We start from the raw sequence: 22,537 nt of genomic DNA, 5'->3' as shown, positions 1-22,537 counted from the left end.
GCGTTGGTTCACATGAAGTTTGCAGTCACCCCAAGTCTCCATGTTGCAACAGGTCTTAAGTCATTTTGCTTCTATTCTCTGCTTACAAAATTGAAGATTTAGAAGCAAAAAGAGTATTTTGATTCCTAGTAATTTTTCCCCCCCTCAGGAAAGTTACAAGTCATTCATTGTTCAAGGTCTTTTGGGATCTCAATTTTGTTACTGTTCTATCTCCCAGTTTTGGCAAATTCAGAAATTTAGCACTGGATCTAAATTTTCATTGAAAATATAAACCTCCAGAGAATGCAGAGCTTGGTGGCTCCAAAAACCTGTTGTAAGTTTGAAAAAATTCATTATTCAGTGCAATGAATTTTCAGTGAGTTTGTTCTCAGTCCATATACTCATCGTTTAAAAAATTCAAATTCCTTAATGAAATTCAGATACCCCAGGGTTCCTGACTCCCTGGATTGGTTGGCCCAGTTACCATGTCGAAGAAGGAAATGTTAGTCTGACATGTCATTGGTTTCCCAATAAAACCGAGTTAGAACATCATGATTCTTATATCTTTTTCCAATGGTTTATAAATTATCCTTTTAATTATTTGTTCTAGAACAGTTGTTTTTAGTAGAAATATAATGTCACACACACATATAATCCTAAATGTCCTAGTAGCCATATGTAAAAATATAAAAATAAACAGGTACAATTATTTTACTAATATGTTTTATTTAACCTAACACATTAAAAATATCATTTTAACATCAATATAAAAATAATTATTAATGAATATTTGCATTTTTTACAGTAAGTCTTAAAATCAGCATGTGTTTCACAATTACATCCCATTTTAATTCACTTAAGAATTTGTCCTCATTTGCATTAGCCATATTTCAATTGCTCAATAGCCATTGGACAAGTGGATACTGTATTAGTTGATGCAGGTATAGGATTTTTGAGGGTTTTTTTTTAATCATTTAAAAAATTTCTTTTAAGCTTATTTTGAGAGAGAGAGAGCACGAGTGGGGTATGGACAGAAAGAGAGGGGAGAGAGAATGCCAAGCAGGCTCTACGCTGTTAGTGCAGAGACCCGTGTGGGGCTTGAACTCATGAACCATGAGATCATGACCTGAGCCAAAGTCAAGAGCCCAATGCTCAACCAACTGAGCCACCCAGGTGTCCCTGAGGTTTATTTAACCACCTTTCACATTTTGAAAATTCAGAACAACACCTGTCCTTCAGGCTTTTGGTCTTTGTCCATATTTAACAATTTCTCAGAAGATTTGGTAAGTTGCCTTGAAATTCTGGACTGAAATTTGTCCTCATTAGCAGACTTAGACACATTTGAAATAACTAGGTGATTCCCTATTAATACCTGTCCTGACTTCAGTGAAATTTTGCTGATTTGTGGGCCACATGCACAAATTAGTAGCAATGTAGATTCTGAAGACAGTTCTAGAACTGAATCCAGCTCTGCCACTGACTGGCTGGGAAAACTCAGACACAGTATTATGGTTCTATATAAAATAGCAATAATGTGAATAGGATTTAGTTTAATTATTATGATGAATAAGTCAGTGGATGTTAAGTGCTTAGCATGGTGCCTGGCAGAGAGTAATTGCTCAAAAAATGTTAGTTATTCTAACTAAGATGACTGATGGGGAATAAGAAGTGAAAGAAGATGTTTGCTTTCCCTTTGTCATCCATCAACTCCCACCAACTAGGCTCTTAGTTCCTTGTTCGTTCTTCTCTAACATACCAAGAAAAATCTTCAACATCTATTTATTAGAAATCAATTTAGTCTATGGCCTCCTATAGTCTCCTTTCTCAGATGAGTCATGAATCACCCCAATCTCATGACCGACCCCAACCCTTCAAAAACATACATACTCCTTTTTCTTCTCTGAATCTTACCTTGACAGGGAGTGCAGACCATAGGTCTTTCAAACTTATACCTAGGATCCTGGCCAGATCTTCATCTAGATCCCAGGAACCATCTGCATTTTGGAGGGATATCAGCTGCACCAGATAAGTCTCTCCAAAGACTTTGGGGAACAAAAAAAGAGCGTGAGAAATTATAGAGCTACGATCCCTTAGTATACCTGAGAAAGACAGGTCTTAGCATACCTGAGAAAGACAGGCTATAGTGACAGCACAGAGCTAAGCAGATCCTACCAAGATACCTGTCATAGTCCTTCCCCTGGGAGGCAGGTATTTTCTCTGTGACAATGTAGGCCACCTGAATGATATACTAAATCTAGGGGAGCTACACTTAAAAATTTAGCAACAAGGAAAAGATACGAGGAACTAAAGAACCCACATGATAATGCTGCTTAAAGTTTTATCCAGTCCTATTTAAATGGGCCTTAAAACTTGATGTATATTAAAAAAAAATCTACACCAATGTAGCTTGAATTTTAATTATAAAAATTTTCAAAAGAAAGCAGATATAAAGGAAGCACCTAGCAACGTACCTCAAAGGGTAGTCTAGTGTCTTATCTGGGTGCTACAACAGTTGCTTAAAGACCACACAGAAAGTATCTCACATCTGGTTATCTATCATATGTGATGGTGTACTTACAGCAACTTGGAAATTAGCAGGTGAGAAAAACTATAACTAGAAAACAATTCTACTCTAATGGGGGAAAAAAATCTCTGAATTTCAACAGTCTTAGTTTGAACCTCAGCTTTGCTAACACTCAAAATGTACAAAAAGTATGGAAGGCCCTTCCTTGGTTCCATACAAAAAGTAGTTGCTAAATAGCTCACAAAAACCAGAAGCTCACCACTGCTAGGTAACTTTTCTTTCATCTTTGCTAAGAGGATGGTCAGAGCTGGAATATTCTAAGTGAGGAAGGCCTAGGAAACCAACACAAAGTAAAGCTACTCTGTGGCTACCATGAAGAATTTTCTCAAAGTGGCCAAGATGGCAGAACAGCATGGAAGTTCTTTTGCATCTCTCATCCCTGAAATGCAGCCAGATCAACACTAAACCATCTTGCACACCTAGAAAACTGACTTGAGGACTAATACAATAATCTGCACAACCTGAACCACAGAACTTGGCAGGTACGCAGTGCAGAGAGGTGAACTGGTGGAGAGAGAAGCTGTGGAGGGCAGAGAGCTGTTTTTGCTTGCAGAGAGAAGATGGAGATGGGGGGTGGGGAGAGTATGGGAAAGCACCCCCCACCAAAAGCGGCTGGAGAGAAAAGGAAGAGTATGCAAGGGACTGAACAAAAAAGGGAGAAAGGAGGAAGGAGAAAGGAGAGTGTTTAAATTCCATTAAGACACTATAAACAGGGAAGCATAGAGTCTGAAACTCTACAGCTCGATACCTGGCGGTGCTCTGGTGGGAAGGTCAAATCCCCAGGAGCCAGCATCAAGGTCCTTCAATTCCTGGGGCGTTATGTCTTGGACAGGCAGTTTCATTGCTTGGAAGATATTTGGTGGAGGCTGTGAACCATGCCTACAGCCAAAGATCCTAGCAGACCCTGGAGAACAACCACATTCACTGGTGTTGGAACAAGGATGTTAAGAGGGAAGCCTGGTGCCAGATGTGTGTTGTAATTTGCCATAATCCCTGAAATGCTGCTGCTACACAACTGCATGAAATTTTTCATGGGTGGACTGGTGCCTAGTCACAGTCTCTGAGCATCAGCAGCAGCAGAGTCTCATGAACATTCCTTGAGGAGGGCTGGCACCAGGCCATTGCTCAGCCAGACCCTCCTCCAGAAGGCCAGAATGGGTCAAAGCCACAGTCCCTCAGAAATGAGGGGCTGGGAAACACAGCCCCATCTGAAATAAAACTCAGGAGGGAGGTGCCACCTGGCAGCCTGACAGCTTCATCACAGACAGTGTAAAAGCGAGACGTGAACAGAAGCCAGAGACAAAGGAGGGGTGCTTGATTGCTAGTCGGGGAGAGCACAGAGCTCCAATACTAGAGACTAGGTAGCTGGGCAACGCCATTTTCATCCCTCCCGCACATGGGCATAAACACCTCTATGTGCCACAACAATCCACCCCTGTGAGGTAAGCAGTGCCATCTACTGGAGAATGGAGCTGTTATACTAAGCCCCGCCCAACTGGGCCAACAGAGCTCTTGAGGAACACCAAGAGTCTCTCCATGTGCTTAGTCTATAGACTATAAAGTGATTCACAGTTCGACTTCTAGGGGAGACTGATGTAATTTCAATCATATTTCAGTCTGTTTGCTGGTCAATCTATTCAATTTTTTTTCTTTTTCTTTTCTTTTCTTGAATACAGAAAGAGAAAAACATTATTTTTATTTTCCATTATTAAAAATATATCTTTAATTTTTTTCTAAATTTTTAACTTTTTTGTAAATTCTTAAAATTATTACTTCCATCATCTCGTTTTATTCTATTTTATTGTATTCATTTTCTCAAATTTTCAAACATTTTCCTTTTTTCTTTTTTTTCTTATATTTCCCTTTTTTCTCTAATTTATCAAGCTCCTTTCAACAACCAGACCAAAACACACCTAATTTCTAGCATCCTTTATTTGATTTCTTTGTGTTGTTTTTAATTGTACTTTTTTTTTAGTTTATTAATTCCTTTTCTTCCTTCAAAATGACAAAACGAAGTAATTCACCTCAAAAGGAACAACAGGAAGAAATGACAGCCATGGGTTTAATCAACACAGATACAAGCAAGATGTCTGGACAAGAATTTAGAATCACAATAATAATATTAGCTGGGGTTGAAAATAGATTAGAATCCCTTTCTGTGGAGATAAAAGAAGTAAAAGCTAGTCAGGATGAAATAAAAAATGCTGTAACTGAGCTGCAATCTCGAATGGTTGCCACGGCAGCAAGAATGGAAGAGTAGATAAAGCAGAACAGTGAATCGGCGATATAGAGGACAAACTTATGGAGAACAATGAAGCAGAAAGACGGAGACTAAGGCAAAAGAGCACGATTTAAGAATTAGAGAACTCAGTGACTCATTAAAAAGGAGTAACATCAGAATCATAGGAGTCCCAGAAGATAAAGAGAGAGAAAAAGGGGTAGAAGGTTTATGTGAGCAAATCACAGCAGAAAACTTTCCTAACCTTGGGAAGGACACAGACATCAAAATCCAGGAAGCACAGAGGACTCCCGTTAGATTCAACAAAAACCAACCCTCAACAAGACATATCATTGTCAAATTCACAAAATACCTAGGCAAGGAAAGAATCATGAAAGCAGCAAGGGGAAAAAAAGTCTTTAACGTACAAGGGAAGACAGAGCAGGTTCGCAACAGACCTATCCACAAGAAACTTGGCAGGTCAGAAAGGAGTGGCAGGATATATTCAATGTGCTCAATCAGAAAAATATGCAGCAAAGAATTATTTATCCAGAAAGGCTGCCATTCAAAAACAGAAGCAGAAATAAAGAGTTTCCAAGACAAATAAAAATTAGTTTGTGACCACTAAACCAGCCCTGCAAGAAATTTTAAGGGGGACTCTCTGAGGGGAGAAAAGATGAAAACAAATAAATAAACAACCAAAAAAAAAAAAAAAAGACCAAAAGTGACAAAGACTAGAAAGGACCAGAGAACACCACCAGAAATTCCAACTCTACAGACAACATAAGGCAATAAATTCATACCTTTCAGTACTCACTCTAAATATCAGTGGACTAAATGCTGCAATCAAAAGACATAGGGTAACAGAATGGATAAGAAAACAATATCCATCTATATGCTGTTTACAAGAGACCCATTTTAGACCTAAAGACACCTTCTGATAGAAAGTAAAGGTATGGAGAACCATCTATCATGCTAATGGTCACCAAAAGAAAGCCAGAGTAGCCATACTTATATCAGACAATCTAGATTTTAAAATAAAGACCATAACAAGAGATGAAGAAGGGCATTATATCATAAGTAAGGGGTCCATCCACCAAGAATATCTAACAATTGTAAACATGTATACTCCAAACATGAGGCACCCAAATATATAAATCAATTAACACAAACATAAAGAAACTCTTTGATAATAACACCATAGTAGGGGACTTCAACACCCCACTTACAACAATGGACAGATCATCTAAACAGAAGATCAACAAGGAAACAATGGCTTTGAATGACACTGGACCAGATGGACTTAACAGATATATTAAGAACATTTTATCCTAAAGCAGTGGAATACACATTCTTCTCCAGTGCACTTGGAACATTCTCCAGAATAGATCACGTACGGGGACACAAATCAGCCCTCAACAATTTCAACAAAGATCAAGATCACACTGTGCATATTTTCAGACCACAATGCTATGAAACTCGAAATCAACCACAAGAAAAAAAATATGGAAAGATAACAGATACTTGGAGACTAAAGACCATCCAACTAAAAAATGAATGGGCTAACCAAGAAGTTAAAGAATAAATTAAAAAGTACATGGAAGCCAATGAAAATGATAACGCCACAGCCCCAAACCTCTGGGACACAGCAAAGGCAGTCATAGGAGGGAAGTATATAGCAATACTTCAGGCCTTCCTGAAGTAGGAAGATGGTCTCAGATACATAACCTAACCTTACATCTTAAAGAGCTGGAAAAAGAACACCAAATAAAACCCAAAACCAGCAGAAGACAGGAAATAATGAAGATTGTAGCAGAAACCAATGCTATCAAAACCAAAAAAACAAAAAACAAACAAAAAAAGAAAACAGTAGAACAGATCAATGAAACCATAAGCTGGTTTTTTGAAAGGACTAACAAAATTGATAAACCCCTAGCCAGTTTGATCAAAAATAAAAAGGAAAGGACCCAAATAAATAAAATCAAGAATGAAAGAGGAGAGATTACAACCAACACAGCAGAAATACAAAAATAATAAGAGAATATTATGAGCAATTATAAGCCAATAAGATGGGCAATATGAAGAAATGAACAAATTCCTGGAGACATATAAACTACCAAAACTGAAACAGGAAGAAATAGAAAATTTGAACAGACCCACAACCAGTAAAGAAATCAAATCAGTAATCAAAAATCTCCCAAAAACAAGAGTCGAGGGCCGGATGGCTTTCCAGGGGAATTCTACCAAACATTTAAGGAAGAGTTAACACCTATTCTCTTGAAGCTGTTCCAAAAAATAGAAATGGAAGGAAAACTTCCACTCTTTCTACGAAGCCAGCATTACCTTGATTCTAAAACCAAAGACCTCCCTAAAAAGGAGAACTACAGACTAATTTCCCTGATGAACATGGATGCAAAAATCCTCAACAAGATACTAGCCAACTGGATCCAACAATACATTAAAAGAATTATTCACCACGACCAAGCTGGATTTATACCTGTGATGCAGGGCTGGTTCAATATTCACAAAACAATCAATGTGATACATCACATCAATCAAAGAAAGGACAGAAACCACATGATCCTCTCAATAGATGCAGAGAAAGCATTTGACAAAATACAGCATCCTTTCTTGATAAAAACCCTCAAAAAAGTAGGGATAGAAGGATCATATCTCGAGATCATTAAAACCACATATGAAAGAACAACTGCTAATATCATTGTCAATGGGGAAAAACTTAGATCTTTCCCCCTAAGGTCAGGAACAAGACAGGGATGTCCACTCTCACCACTGTTATTCAACATACTATTAGAAGTCTTAGCCCCAGCAATCACACAATACAAAGGATTAAAGGTATCCAAATCAGCCAAGAGGAAGTCAAACCTTCACTCTTCACAGATGACATGATACTCTATATGGAAAACCCAAAAGATTCCACCAAAAAACTGCTAGAACCGATCCATTAATTCAGCAAAGTCACTGGGTATAAAATCAATGCACAGAAATCGGTTGCATTCCTATACACCAATGAAGCAACAGAAAATCAAGGAACCAATCCCATGTACAATTGCATCAAAAACCATAAAATACCTCGGAATAAATCTAACCAAAGAGGTGAAAAATCTATACACCGAAAACTACAGAAAGCTTATGAAAGAAAGTGAAGACACAAAATAATGGAAAAAATATTCCATGCTCCTGAATAGGAAGAACAAATATTGTTAAAATGTCAATACTATCCAAAGCAATCTACATATCCAATGCATTACCTATCAAAATAACACCAGCATTCTTCACAGAGCGAGAACAAACAATCCTAAAATTTGAATGGAACCAGAAAAGACCCCAAATAGCCAAAGCAATCTTGAAAAAGAAAACCAAAGCTGGAGGCATCATAATCCGAGACTTCAAGCTATATTACAAAGCTGTAACCATAAAGACAGTATGGTACCAGCCCCAAAACAGAAACTCAGATCAATGGAACAGAATAGAGAATCCAGAAAGAGAACCACAAATGTATGGCCAACTAATCTTTGACAAAGCAGGAAAGGATATCCAATGGAATAAAGACAGTCTCTTCACATCCGGATGGCCAACAGGCACATGAAAAGATGCTCAATGTCGCTCCTCATCAGGGAAATACAAATCAAAACCACACTCAGATATCACCTCACGCTAGTCAGAGTGGCCAAAATGAACAAATCAGGAGACTATAGATGCTGGAGAGGATGTGGAGAAACGGGAACCCTCTTGCACTGTTGGTGGGAATGCAAACTGGTGCAGCCACTCTGGAAAACAGTGTGGAGGTTGCTCAAAAAATTAAAAATAGGGGCGCCTGGGTGGCTCAGTCGGTTAAGCGGCTGACTTTGGCTCAGGTCATGATCTCGTGGTCCGTGAGTTCAAGCCCCGCATTGGGCTCTGTGCTGACAGCTCAGAGCCTGGAGCCTGTTTCAGATTCTGTGTCTCCCTCTCTCTGACCCTCCCCCATTCATGCTCTGTCTCTGTCTCAAAAATAAATAAAACGTTAAAAAAAATTTTTTTTTTTTAAATTAAAAATAGACCTACCCTACAACCCAGCAATAGCACTGCTAGGAATTTACCCAAGGGATACAGGAGTTCTGATGCATAGGGGCACTTGTACCCCAATATTTATAGCAGCACTCTCAACAATAGCCAAATTATGGAAAGAGCCTAAATGTCCATCAACTGAGGAATGGATAAAGAAATTGTGGTTTATATACAAAATGGAGTACTACGTGGCAATGAGAAAGAATGAAATCTGGCCTTTTGTAGCAACGTGGATGGAAGTGGAGAGTGTTATGCTAAGTGAAATAAGCTATACAGAGAAAGACAGATACCATATGTTTTCTTTTTTAATTTTTTTAACGTTTATTTATTTTTGAGACAGAGAGAGACAGAGCATGAACGGGGGGGTGGGGAGTGCAGAGAGAGGGAGACACAGAATCTGAAACCGACTCCAGGCTCTGAGCTGTCAGCACAGAGCCCGACGCGGGGCTCGAACTCACGGACCGTGAAATCACGACCTGAGCCAAGTCGGCTGCTTAACCGACTGAGCCACCCACGCGCCCAGATACCATACGTTTTCACTCTTATGTGGATCCTGAGAAACTTAACAGAAACCCATGGGGGAGGGGAAGGAAAAAAAAAAAGAGGTTAGAGTGGGAGAGAGCTAAAGCATAAGAGACTCTTAAAAACTGAGAACAAACTGAGGGTTGATGGGGGGTGGGAGGAAGGGGGGGTGGGTGATGGGTATTGAGGAGGGCACCTTTTGGGATGAGCACTGGGTGTTGTATGGAAACCAATCTGACAATAAATTTCATATATTGAAAAAAAAAAGACAGTCTCTTCAGCAAGTGGTGCTGGGAAAACTGGACAGCGACATGCAGAAAAATGAACCTGGACCACTTTCTTATACTGTACACAAAAATAAACTCAAAATGGATGAAAGACCTAAATGTAAGACAGGAATCTATCAAAATCCTAGAGCAGAAAGCAAGCAAAAACCTCTTTGATCTCAGCTGCAGCAACTTCTTATCAACATGTCTCTGGAGGCAAGGGAAACCAAAGCAGAAAGGAACTATTGGGACCTCATCAAAATAAAAAGTTTCTGCACAGTGAAGGAAACAATCTGCAAAACTAAAAGGCAACCGATGGAATGGGAGTAGATATTTGCAACCGACATATCAGATAAAGGGTTAGTATCCAAAATCTATAAAGAACTTATCAAAATCTAGTGAAGAAATGGGCAAAGGACATGAATAGACACTTCTCCAAAGAAGACATCCAGATGGCCAACCGACACATGAAAAAATGCTCCACATCACTCATCCTCAGGGAAATACAAACCAAAACCACAATGAGATACCTACTACCTCACACCTGTCAGAATGGCTAATATTGACAACTCAGGCAACAATCGATGTTGGCGAGGATGCGGAGAAAGAGGATCTCTTTTGCGCTGCTGGTGGGAATGCAAACTGATGCAGCCGCTCTGGAAAACAGTATGGAGGTTCCTCAAAAAATTAAAAATAGAACTACCCTATAACCCAGAAGTTCAACTACCAGGTATTTATCCAAGGGACACAGGTGTGTTATTTTGAAGGGGCACATGCATCCCAATGTTTATAGCAGCACTATTGACAATAGCCAAAGTACGGAAAGAGCCCAAATGTCCATTGATGGATGAATGGATAAAGAAGATGTGGTGTATATATACAATGGAGTATTACTCGGCAATCAAAAAGAATGAAATCTTGCCATTTGCAACTACCTGGATGGAACTGGAGGGTATTATGCAAAGCGAAATTCGTCAGATAAAGACAGATATCATACGACTCCACTCATGTGAGAGATTTAAGATACAAAACAGATGAACATACATGAAGGGAAACAAAAATAATATAAAAACGAAGGGGGACAAAACATAAGAGACATACAGAGAACATATGGAGAACAAACTGAGGGTTGCTTAGAGGGGTTGTGGGGGGGGGATGGGCTAAATGGGTAAGGGGCATTAAGGAATCTACTCTTGAAATCATTGTTGCACTATCTGCTAACTTGGATGTAAATAAATAAATAAACAAATAAATAAAAGAATTTTCTCATGACAACCCTGTGAGGTCAGTAGTTGTGCAGCTGAAGGAACTAAGGCTCTGGGAAGTGAATTTAATTTGCCTAAAACCCCACAGTAGTTGGGAGGACGGGGATCTGACTCCACCTGAGACCATAAAGTCCTCTCCTTAACTAGCAGCCTAAAGGGAATGAATAAGTAGAGGGTAAATGGCAATGAAGATGTTTCAACAATTAAACAACTGTATACCACAAATTCTTGCTACAAGAATCAGAGACTAGAAAGAAGTTGCCTTTAAGCCTATTTTACTAGAAAAGACACGTCTTAGTGGCAAAATGTACTTTGACTCAGTTTGTCCTGTACGTGAGAAGTCCAGCTGCTTGGACCACAGCTGGTGTTCTGAGGAACACCCTTTGGTGACAGAAAGAAAGTGAGTGGCCAGCTTCAGGAAGATCTACTCTCAAATCCAACTTGCAGAAGACTGACCAGTGCAGCGGGGACCCAAACAGGGTGGCAGCAGAGTTTTGCAGCGGGAGGGCGGGAGAGTTCTGCAGGCAAGCTGGATGAGCTGAGATGGCAAAGGGGGTGCGTTCAACCAGGCCTTAACCCACACTCTGCTGGGTAGTTTCAGGGTCCTGTATTGTAGAGTAGTGAAGGTGGGCTGACCCTAGCAAGCATGGGGACTGGACAGATCTCATCCTCTGCCTGCCACTTTTCAAACAGATTACCTTCCGGCTAGAGAAAGCCAGGGAAGCAGAAGCGTTGAAGATTAGTTCTTTGGTCCCCATAGATCAGAGCAGAGCAATGAGTCCCATCTCACCTGTAGGGTGAGTCTCCAAGTTGGTCCTATTGGTGGGACAATGAGCTCTTTCCATCTCAGGAGAAGTCTCTTTGAGAAACATGCATTTCTTCTCTGATCTATGACCCAGAGGGCTGAGTGTGTCTAGTCTTATACATGTGATAGACAAACATGGGTGAGGAAAAGTCCCTGGAAACATGCTCACCTGGAGAGCACAGGCCCTCGTTAACCATGGGCTTACAGAGACTTTTGTAAACATTCAGCTGACATGACATGCTCAAGTACTGATTGGTCCGTGTGGGCCAAGATGCATGAGGTGGGTAGGAGGACGAGGCCTTTAAAATGAGCTGAAAACCACCAGTATAGACATTGAGACTGAGGCACCGTCTGCTCTCTGCTATATAGGCAAAGGGCACTGAGAAAGTGGGACACATGTCCTCCTATGCATGTCTGCCTCAGCCACCATCTTTTCTCCTTCTCCTGTGAGCCCACATCCTGCACACACCCTTACCTCCTGAGCCCTTCCTGCTGTGTCCTCTGAACACTCGATGCCCGACAATGATCTTTCCTGCATCTTTCATTTCATTACAGGAGGCTTCTTCCAACTACTTAACTTTAATCTTCTTCTTCCCAGAACTGTTTTCTCTCTGTCCCTCTCACATGGCGCTCTCCTGAGGTACCATAGTCTAAGTACCCAGGTTGGGGAGGTGGGACTGGCAACCTCGTTAGTCACAAAGGTGACTTCCAGCTCATTACTCCTCCACCCTCACCTGGATTACCTTCCTCATACTCTTCCTGCTGTCAACCTCCAACCTTCTCTGTCACTTCCCATTATTCACAAAAGCATCTGAATGCTAGTTTCTAGACTCCCACTTCATTGCACAGCCTGGCATCATCTTGAGATTTCAGTACCCTTGTAGATAACCTATCCAGCAGCCTCATTCAAAGCGTCTTAACTTTCTCAAATCAAATGGCTGCAACCTCAGCCACTCCCTCCCAAGCCAGAATCTTGTTATCCAGCAGAATTGTTCCACCTGTACAAAAAAAAAAAAAAAAAAAAAACCGCAAATTGAAAAAAAAAAATCCCACTTTTTAAATACAGTATCCAATCTTTGGAGCCTTCTAACTCAGAGATCTCTATTTTGCCTGGTCTTTGACTTCATCTGGACCTCTATATCTGTGTCGCCTCTGCTTTTTCCCTATAGTCCCCTTCCTTTTATCTTCAGTCTTTCTCCTATTTAGCTTCAGTTCCAGGTCCAACACCTAACCACTCTCTTCAACTCCATGTCCCTGATTTCCTTTTCATGACACCCATCCGGTAATACCCCAACCTTGAAAGTACATCAACACTCTGCTCCCTTTGTTCTTACACCAAAGCTGCTGAGTCCTGCCAAAATGAATCACATGGACTGTGCTCCTCTCTGCTAGTTTGGTGCCACTAAAAAAGGCAAAGAATCAAAACTAAACTGGACCCTCAACACTCCTGGGCAAAGGCTTTATTTTTCCCTGGGAATTGCACTAATTGTCCACAGAGCTACTTGAAACCCTTTCCTCAAACTCTCTCTTCTACCTCTTTTTGTCTCAGACTCAGTAGCTAGTCTTGCTGTCTCTTTCACTAAAACTACAGAAAACCTATCAGACGGAAACTCTAAGCACTTGCCTCTCAGTTTGTGAACTGGAATCAAATTCCACCACCTTTCCTCTCCTTCCTGGCAACAGTGGGCGAGTGTCCTAATACTTGTCCTTCCTGGATTTCACTGCTGCTCTAGAAGTCATCGTCTCCCACTTCCTCAGACACCCGTCTCAGTTAGCTACCCCATTCCCCCCGCCCCAAAAGTGTCAGCCCTCCCTGCTGACACTCTGACTTGGGCATTACAGCATCCTCAAATCTCCCCCATTCTGAAACTTTAAAGAGATAATAACACACAAAATTCCACCTCAACTCTACAACTTCTGTAGACACCACTCTCTATTCCATTCCCTTTCCAGCTTCATGTTTATCAAAAGCGTCGTTACATTCATTTCCTACCTCTCTTTACTCTTTAACGTCCTGTAATATGGATTCTTTCCTGACCGAAGCCAATGAAATCGCCTTTGATTACAGCAGCAAGAACTTCTCTGATAGTAACCCAATAGTCCCCCTTCAGTTTCTACTTTGACTTGTCTGCAGTATCTTACACTTTGATAATTCCACGTTTTTAAATCATATTTCATTTGTTTTGGATGTGCACTCACTTCTTCTCATCCTACTTCATTCCTTTTCATTCTGGTGTGGGGAATCCTAGATACTGGGTTTTCTTTGGTGTTTCCATTTCATCCCCCTTTCGTCTCACTCTGTACATGCCTTCTGATAATCTCATCTCTTCTCATGACTTTAGTTATTACTTACATGTTAAATATTGCCAAATGTGTATCTTCATCCCTGAGCTTTCCTCTGAATGGCAGAACCATCTATCTATCTTTCTACTGGACATCTTCATATGAATATGCCATAGGGATCTCAAGTTCAAAGTACTCAAAAACAATTCAACATACTACCCTCTACACTGGCTCCTGTTCTTTTAGTTACTCTATTTAAATAAATGGTACCACTAAAACAAAAATCTGGGCGCAGCTTGAAGCCTGCCTCTACAACCAACATCACACATTCCCCTCTGGCCACAGAATCCTGCCCAGGGAATTTCTCTACCTGACCCTAATCCTCAAGCCCCTAATATCTGTACTCAAGCCCACCTGACTGATGCTTGAGACACCCATTCCCTAATACTACCAAATCACTACCATCAGCCACCTGTATAATCATTACCCATCTAATTCTCCATAGGCTACATCAGCCTCAGATTTAGACTGTGTGAATACTCAATGTGTATGTGTACTTTGTTTTCATTTTTCTTGTTTTTTTTCCCCCTTGGATTATTTAAAATCTCCTTGCCGGTGGGATATTTTCTAGTCCCCTAGAAAGGGACCACAGCACCCAGAAATCCTAGATGTGGAGAGGCAAGGAAAAAAAATTCAAGTTCACAAGCTTTTACTTCAAATGACGTGTTTACGTATCTAGGGCCCCTTGTGTCACATGAGTTCAAATGGGGTAAAACCCACTCACCAACTCTTTTGCATTGTGGCATCTGCGCAGCAGCACCCAGCAGAACCGGCCTTGGAATGTCCCTACAAGCCAGGGGCCCCTGAACTGGCTTGTTGACATCCTTGTTGATGGCAATGAAAGCTGTGTGGGAGCTTATGACTCCACAGTCAATGCTGACTTTCAGCACATCTTTTTTAGTTTTTGCTGGAGTCTCCCCGAAGCCTATGTCCATGCTCTGGAGAAAGGCCTTGGCAGCAAGGCGGTGAATAGTGAAGCTAGAAGAAAAGAACCCCTGTGACTTAGGGAAGAGCACACACATACCAGTTCCTCAGGGCCCTCAAAAGTTAGCCTTGGCAAAGGGACGAGAAAGCCAGATAAAGGGAGAGAGAAGACTTGAATGGGTCGGAAAGGAGAAGTGTTTGTAGGGACACAATTGAGGCCCAAATTAAGAGAAGTCAACCCTCAAGGATGGCAGAGACACCCCCCCCCCAAAAAAAACAAAAAACAAAATAAAACAGTGAAGGAAAACTGGATTCTCACTTGTCATCAAGCTTGGGTTGTAGGGAAAATGTCACCTTATTCTCACAACTCTTGCCCTGGAGTGTGTAGTTGAGGCAAACTTCTCCTGTTCCCTCTTCTGGCTGCAAAGTAGAGAAGAGTAGACGTGATGGAAGGGAGAGGTCACCAAGAGAAAGGTCACAACTGGGGCCCCTCCCAACCCAACACATTAAAATTTCTGACTAGGACCCAGGTAGCTCAGGAAATCAGAAACTGAAATCATGGAGAAGGGGGTAGGTGGGCTCCACCCGACAAGTGTGATCATTTGATGAGACTCCACCAGTTTTAAGAAAATTGTCTAGAGCAGAGGTCGGGGCCGTAACTACCCTGACTAGAGGAACAAACAAGAATTGGAACTCACCGGCATGGTCCCAGTCAACTGGGCATAGACAATTAACCTCTGACCCTTATAGAGGACAGTCTGTTCTGGTGAAAGCGTTTTAGCAGACAGACCACGAGGCAAATCCCAGTTCACAGAAACATCCTCTACTGCGGGCTGTAGAGCGTGTTTCAGGGCCCTAAGTGCCTGGTGGAAGACAGAGAACAGACTAAGCAAAAAAATAATAACGGCAATAATAACTACTATCAGCTGAATACTTATTATGCACCAGGTGCTATGCAACACTGTATATGTTATGCCTGTTCCGTAATATCGTCCTAGGAGGCGGTAGGGGTAAGGGAGGATAAAGTAAAGGATGGCAGCACCCCGGAAAGAGGAACTTACAAACATAAGCAGAGGAAGAAGATGCCTTCCCTTGTGTGCACTGATCAAATGGGAATATGAATTGACTGCCTCTGCCAATCTACCAGACATACTACGTTTCGTCCTTCTTGTTCTCTTCGTCTCATTTGCATGGAGGATAGGATAGAGCACCAAAGTGTTCCTTGAGCACGCATCTAGAATCCGGATCATGACGGTCACAATCCTTGGTTTCTTTCTGGTCTTAAACGCAAAGCCCTGAACTCCTCTGGCATCTTGTCTCTGGGCTTCCAACTACTAGGACCAGATGCCATTTCTCCAGAAACTGCAGTAGGCCCCATTTACATCAGGTCAAAAGGAGCCCCACTATGTATTATAGCCCAAGGCGTTACGGATATAAGAAAATGAATTCTGGCGTCAAGATGTTGCCTCTGCCCTTGCGGCAGTGTCTCCCCCCGACCCCCGCTCCACACTCCCTCTGGATCACAAGGCCCTCTGAATACAAGGCCTGTCCTCACCTTGGCCTGCATCCTGTCCTTGCCTGTGATAAATTCTGAAGTGCCACCTCCTACCCGGGCAATGCCTTTTATGAGGCTGGTGGAGGCTCCTTCTCCAATCCCAAAGGAGAAACATCTGCAATTGTACAAGGATGAGAGGTTAGAGACAGACACTACAGAGGGAAATTATAAATTAACACATAATAGTCAAAAATACATAAAGAGATAAATAGCTAGTCTAGTTCCTTGACCCAAATCAGGAGACCAAATGCCTTAAATTAATGATGCAATTTAATCATCACAAGACTCCTAAGAGGCAGGCTTATGCTTCATTTTGCAGATAAGAAACTGAGGGCCAACAAATTGAAGAAATATGCCCAAGATCACACACCTACCAAATGGTAGAGATGACATTTGAGCACTGGTCTATGTGACCATAAGATCCCCCTGGCAAAACAATATATATTACGCTGATCCTAGAAGGAGAAAAAAAAAAAATCTTCGGACCATATCCTCATCAAGTATTTTAATAATAAATCCAAAGAACGGTAGGAGAAAGTGGGAGAGGTAAGATCAAAGAGACACTATCATCAACGCCTTGCTAACATTGTACTAGAGCCATATCTGCCCTGGCAAGACCAGTCCTAGGGTGGGAAAGGGTACCTCCTGCTCTTCTAGCTGGAGAGTTCTCTCCCTGAAATAATCCATGTGCACTAAATAGCTTACAATTTGGCTTCCCAACTAAACTGCCTATTAGTGGCAACACTAATAGAAGCATTTTTAGAAGGCATGACAAGGAGACGTCTCATTGTAAATTAATGCACTGAAATTTTGGCTTATGCATCAGTCTCTTTTGAATGGGGTTAGTGTGAGTCATCATCCCCAATTCTAGTGACATCATAACATTCTGAACTTGTAGGGCTAAGAACCAGACTTCTAATTAGAGTGACCGACCTGTGACAATGCCCCTAGAGACCACAGCCTGCCAGCATCTTGATATTATCATCTTTAAATTTCCAATGTGGCATTGCAACAGTAGCCTACATTCCTTATGGCTTATGAAGGGCTTTTATGTGCATGTTTAAGTGTTGTATGTGTAAAACTAAAGCTAAACAATAGTTATGGATGGCTAACAACATGCCTAGGACTTACTTAAGTGCTTCCTATGGATGACAATAATAAGGATAGTAATTACAATAATGGCGACAATTTATCTAGCACATGTTGTATGTGAAGCACAGTTCCTAATGCTTTACTTAGGTATACCCTTTTAACCCTCACAGCAAACCCATAAGAAAAATACTGCTATTGTCTTTATTTTCAAATGAGGAAAGTGAGATAGGGAGCTTAGCTGATTTATCCAAACAGCTGGCAAGCAGGTGAAATGGAACTTAAATATATGATATGGACCTAAAGGAGAACACCATAGGACAGTTCTGCTTGCAGCAAAGCCAAAGTTGTTTCAGCCAGTAGAGAACTGGAAAAGCTGTATACAATATTCTTAACCATCTTTTTGAAAACATCAAATGGCTTCAAAGACAATAGGAATGTATGGGCCATGACCTGGGAGAGGAGAGAGGCCAAGAGAGATGGGACTGGTATCTGGTTACCTGTTACCCTTGAAGATAGTGCCAAGTACAAAACAGATGGCTCGAAAGACTGAAAAACTAAGCGGTTTCAGACTTGGACTTTCCAAAGAGAAGTTGCCCTTACAGACACCTCAGGGCTTTTTTTTAACACAACCCTGCAGAACTACTCCCCAGAGGTAGAGATGAATCTGAAAGGAACCAGCCGTCAAATGTCTGAAGCTCATTTGGCTCTAATTGGACTAGGATGCTCTGCTTCTAGTCTCCCAACCTGTCAGAAGGAAAGAGTCAATCCTCGCAGAGGGAAGAGAACATCATCTAGAGGCTCAGAGGAGTTCTAGAACTTTTCATATAGAATATCTGACACCTAACAAAAGAATAGAAAATCCCCAAATATTGGGGAATTACACGATACTTCTGAATAATTTAGGCTTTAAAAAGTTGCACTGATACTACTCTTAGGTGGATGCCAATGGAAAATGACAGATCCCAATTAGGATTCAGATATATATGTTTAAATGTATACATCTAAATGCATGCATTAGAAAAGAAAAGTCTAAAACTCAACTGCCTGAGCATCCATCCCCAGATGTTAGAAAAAGAACGGCTAATAAACCCAAAGAATTTAAAGGGAAATGAAAATAATAAAGATTGGAGTGACATTATTGATAGAAAAAACTACCGCACAATAGAGAGGGTTAAAAAAAAAAACACCTCAAAAGTGCTCTGAAAGGATTATTAAAATTGACAAACATTTAGGGCAAGGAAAAAAAACAAAGAAGACACAAATACCCAACATCAGGAATGAAAAGGTAATATATCACAGATTCTACAAAATTTAACAACAGCATAAGGCAATATAGCATAAGAGAATTTTATCCAAAGACATTTAAAATTCAGATAAAATATACAAATTCCCATAAAAAGCAAAAATGTATAAAAGTAGGAATAGTGCATTTCAAAAAAAAGATATTTAAAAAAGGCCTCCTGACAACTTCTAGTAAACATTTAATAAAGAGGGGTGCCTGGGTGGTACAGTCGGTTAAGCATCTGACTCTTGATTTTAGGTCAGTCATGATCTCATGGTTCATGGGTTTGAGCCCCGCATTGGGCTTTGCACTGACAGTATGGCGCCTGCTTGGGATTCTCCTTCTCTCTCCCTCTCTCTCTGCCAAAGCAAATAAATAAACTTAAAAAATTGTTTTTTAAAAACATTTAAAAAAGAAAATCTTTCAGATAATAGAAAAATAGACAATTTTAGCTCATTTTCTGATGCCAGAATAACAGTGACATCAAAACCTGACAAGAATAGTATAAGAAAATATATGTTGACGTTTCTCATGAAAATATATGTAAAAATCCTAAAGTTGAAAAAAAATCCTGAAGTTACCAGACAACTGAATCCAAAAATACATTAAAAAAAGTTAATAGATCACAACTAATTTGGGTTTATTTCAGAAAGGCAAGGTTGGCCTAATACTAGTCATTATAAGTCACACATGAAAAGAAAAAAAGGATAAAATCAAACACTCATCTCAACAGATACATAAAATGCATTTGATGTAATTCAACAATCATTCACGGTTTTTGTTAGAAAAAAAAGAAAGAAAAAATAACTCTCAAAATAAATAAAATTTCCTTAATCTGATGATATGTACAAAAAAACCTATAGCCAACAATCATACTTATTGATGCAGTGTTGAACATGTTCCCTCTGAAGTCCAAAACAAGGAAAGAATGCCAGCTCTGACCACATCTATTCAGGTTTATACTAAAGTTCTTTTCCATGGCAAAAGGGAAGGGAAGAAAAATAAAATCTATAAGAATCTGCAAATATACTATTAGAATTAATATTTAAATAAGGCAAAGTCACTGAATAAAAGGTCCATGTAAATTTTAAAAGCTATTATAATCAATTTCTATTTAGAAATAAATGCCCAGTAAATAAAATGATTTTAAAAATACTATTTAAGATAGTATCTAGGGCACCTGGGTGGTTCAGTCAGTTAAGTGTTCAACTCTGGATTTCGGCTTAGGTCATGATCTCACAGTTTGTGGGATCAAGGCCCATGTCTGGATCTTTGCTGGCCATGTGGGGCCTGCTTGGGATTCTCTCTCCCCTTCTCTCTCTCTGCCCCTGCCCTCCCCTCAAAATAAATAAGTAAACATTTAAAAATCAAAAGAGTATCAAACACCTAGGGAAAAATCTAATAACAAACGCATGAAGACCTCTGCACAGAGAATTATAAAACATTACAGAGAGATTTTGTATGTATTGTTGGATTAAGGAAATGAGCACATTTACTAATTTTATGGGAAACCAGGTTTGTCACCATAGAGGAAAAAAGGCACAAATATGGAATAGAAGAAAAAAGAGAAAGAATGTTATGCTATTACCTTGGAAGTAGGGGTATCAGTTAAAACAAATTCTTTTAATAGTTGCTAGTTCAGTCTGCCAAAAATGGCTACAATCAAGAACAGCCCCGTAACAGAGTTATGCCTAATACTCCAATATTGACCTCTATTTGTCATTTCACTGAAAGAAACTAGGCTTCTTGTAGAAATAACTGGCGATAGGGATGGAAAAGTATAGATGAGTCTGTACTCTTTTATAAGAAAGAAAGGAAATATTCAAACACCAAAGAGACACATGAAAAAGACATAGGAACAAGTGAAACACAGCTCCCACTGGCCAAAACTGGAATTTTTGAAAATCTAAATGAAAACTGAAAATAACGAACCTTAAAAAATTGAAAAACAATCCAAAATTTTGGAAGAATCCCAAAGTATATATTCGCACAACAAAAGGAAGGGAGGGAGGGAGGGGGAAGGAACATCTTTTTTTTTTTTTTATGTTTATTTATTTTTGAGAGAGCACAAGAAGGGGAGGGGCAGAGAGAGGGCAACAGAGGATCCGAAGCAGCCTCTGCACTGAGAGCAGTAAGTCTGACGTGGGGCTCAAACTCATGAACCGCAAGATCATGACCTGAGCTGAAGCCGGATGCTCAACCGATTGAGCCACCCAGGCACCCCAAGAAACTCTTCTTTACAGTAAGATGCCAACTAATCTGGAAAAGTTGACAGAACTTAAAAATCACCATTTGCAACCACTGACAGTAATAACATTTGGGTAATAATCATCAATGAATGCTGGATCTACAGAGTAAACATCTGTTGAGAACAAGATGTTTAACAAAATTTCCAAGTTTTCTGTCAGATACCACCTTTTAACGAAGTGGTCAAGCCTATCAGCAGACTCAATGTTACTTTTGGAATATTTCTTCCCAAAATATTTAATATTAACCTAAGCGTGAATTTAAGTAATCAAACACAAACATAAATTGAGTCTCTACAAAAATAACTAGATAGTCCTCTTTAAAAATATCCGTGTCATGAAAAATAATGAAAGGCTGAGGATCTCTCCCGGAGTAAAGAAGATTAAGGAAACATAACAATGAAATAAAATGTTTGGTCTTAGATTTCCTCTGGGAACAAAAGCAAAGACAAAGAAAAATCTGTAAAGGACAGTATTAGGAAGCTTGGCAAATATGGCCTGTATTTAGATAGTATCATCTCAACATTAGATATCCTGAGTTTAATAGTTTCATTGTGGTTATTCATCAGGATGTCCCTGTTCTTAGAAGATAAGGTGCGTTATTATTTGCATATGAAGAATTACAGTATCTGTGGTTTGCTCTCAAATATTTCAGACAAAAAATAGGTGAGGCAAATGTGCTTAAACACGGACCTCTGGTAGAAGGGTATATGAGTGTCTATTGTTCTATTCTTCCAACTTCTCTACAGTTTCAATTTTTAAATAAAATATTGGAAACACACATTCAGAAGAATCAAGAAAGACCTAAATAAATGGATGGACACACCATCTAAATAGATTAGACTACTCAATATAACAAACACTAACTTGTCCCAAAACTGATCTATAAAATCAGTGCAATTCTCTCTCCTTTTTTTTAAGTAATCTCTATGCCCAAGATGGGGCTTGAACTCATAACCCCGAGATCAAGAGTCACATGCTCTACTGACTGAGCCAGCCAGGCACCCCTAAAGTCAATGTAATTCTAATCAGTATCTCAACAGTCTCCTTTTTTTGGTGAAAACTGACAAATGAATTCTAAAATACAAATATAAAGAGTCATGAGCAGCTGAGTATCTCAACAGTCTCCTTTTTTTGGTAAAAACTGACAAACGAATTCTAAAATACAAATATAAAGAGTCATGAACAGCTGAGACAATCTTGAAAAAAAAAAACCAAAGTTGAAGACTTACTCTATTGGAAATCAATATTTATCAGAGAGCTGCATAAATTTATCTGGTATAGTACTGGCACATGTCTAGATAAATAGATGGGATGGAACAAAGGATCCAAGAACAATTACTACATGTGTAGATGCTTATCTGTGACAAAAATGACACTGTACATCA

At 39.9% G+C, this 22,537-nt stretch overlaps 1 protein-coding gene across 1 annotated transcript in view; it reads right to left on the bottom strand.

The window, feature by feature from the left end:
- Positions 1 to 22,537, bottom strand: part of VWA5A (von Willebrand factor A domain containing 5A) — a 37,430-nt gene that overhangs the window by 4,038 nt on the left and 10,855 nt on the right. The window contains exons 12-17 of the mRNA XM_047879449.1: positions 16,530 to 16,644; positions 15,673 to 15,837; positions 15,294 to 15,394; positions 14,775 to 15,028; positions 3,312 to 3,467; positions 1,891 to 2,021 (exon numbers count right to left, since the gene is read on the bottom strand). Of these exons, the coding sequence (XP_047735405.1) occupies positions 1,891 to 2,021; positions 3,312 to 3,467; positions 14,775 to 15,028; positions 15,294 to 15,394; positions 15,673 to 15,837; positions 16,530 to 16,644 (922 nt within the window). The remainder of the gene's footprint in view (positions 1 to 1,890; positions 2,022 to 3,311; positions 3,468 to 14,774; positions 15,029 to 15,293; positions 15,395 to 15,672; positions 15,838 to 16,529; positions 16,645 to 22,537) is intronic.

The sequence above is a fragment of the Prionailurus viverrinus genome, chromosome D1 (genome assembly GCF_022837055.1).
Source record: "Prionailurus viverrinus isolate Anna chromosome D1, UM_Priviv_1.0, whole genome shotgun sequence".
NCBI classification, from domain to species: domain Eukaryota; kingdom Metazoa; phylum Chordata; class Mammalia; order Carnivora; family Felidae; genus Prionailurus; species Prionailurus viverrinus.
Note: the sequence above shows the minus strand (reverse complement) of the source record. Positions and strands in the feature narration are given on the sequence as shown.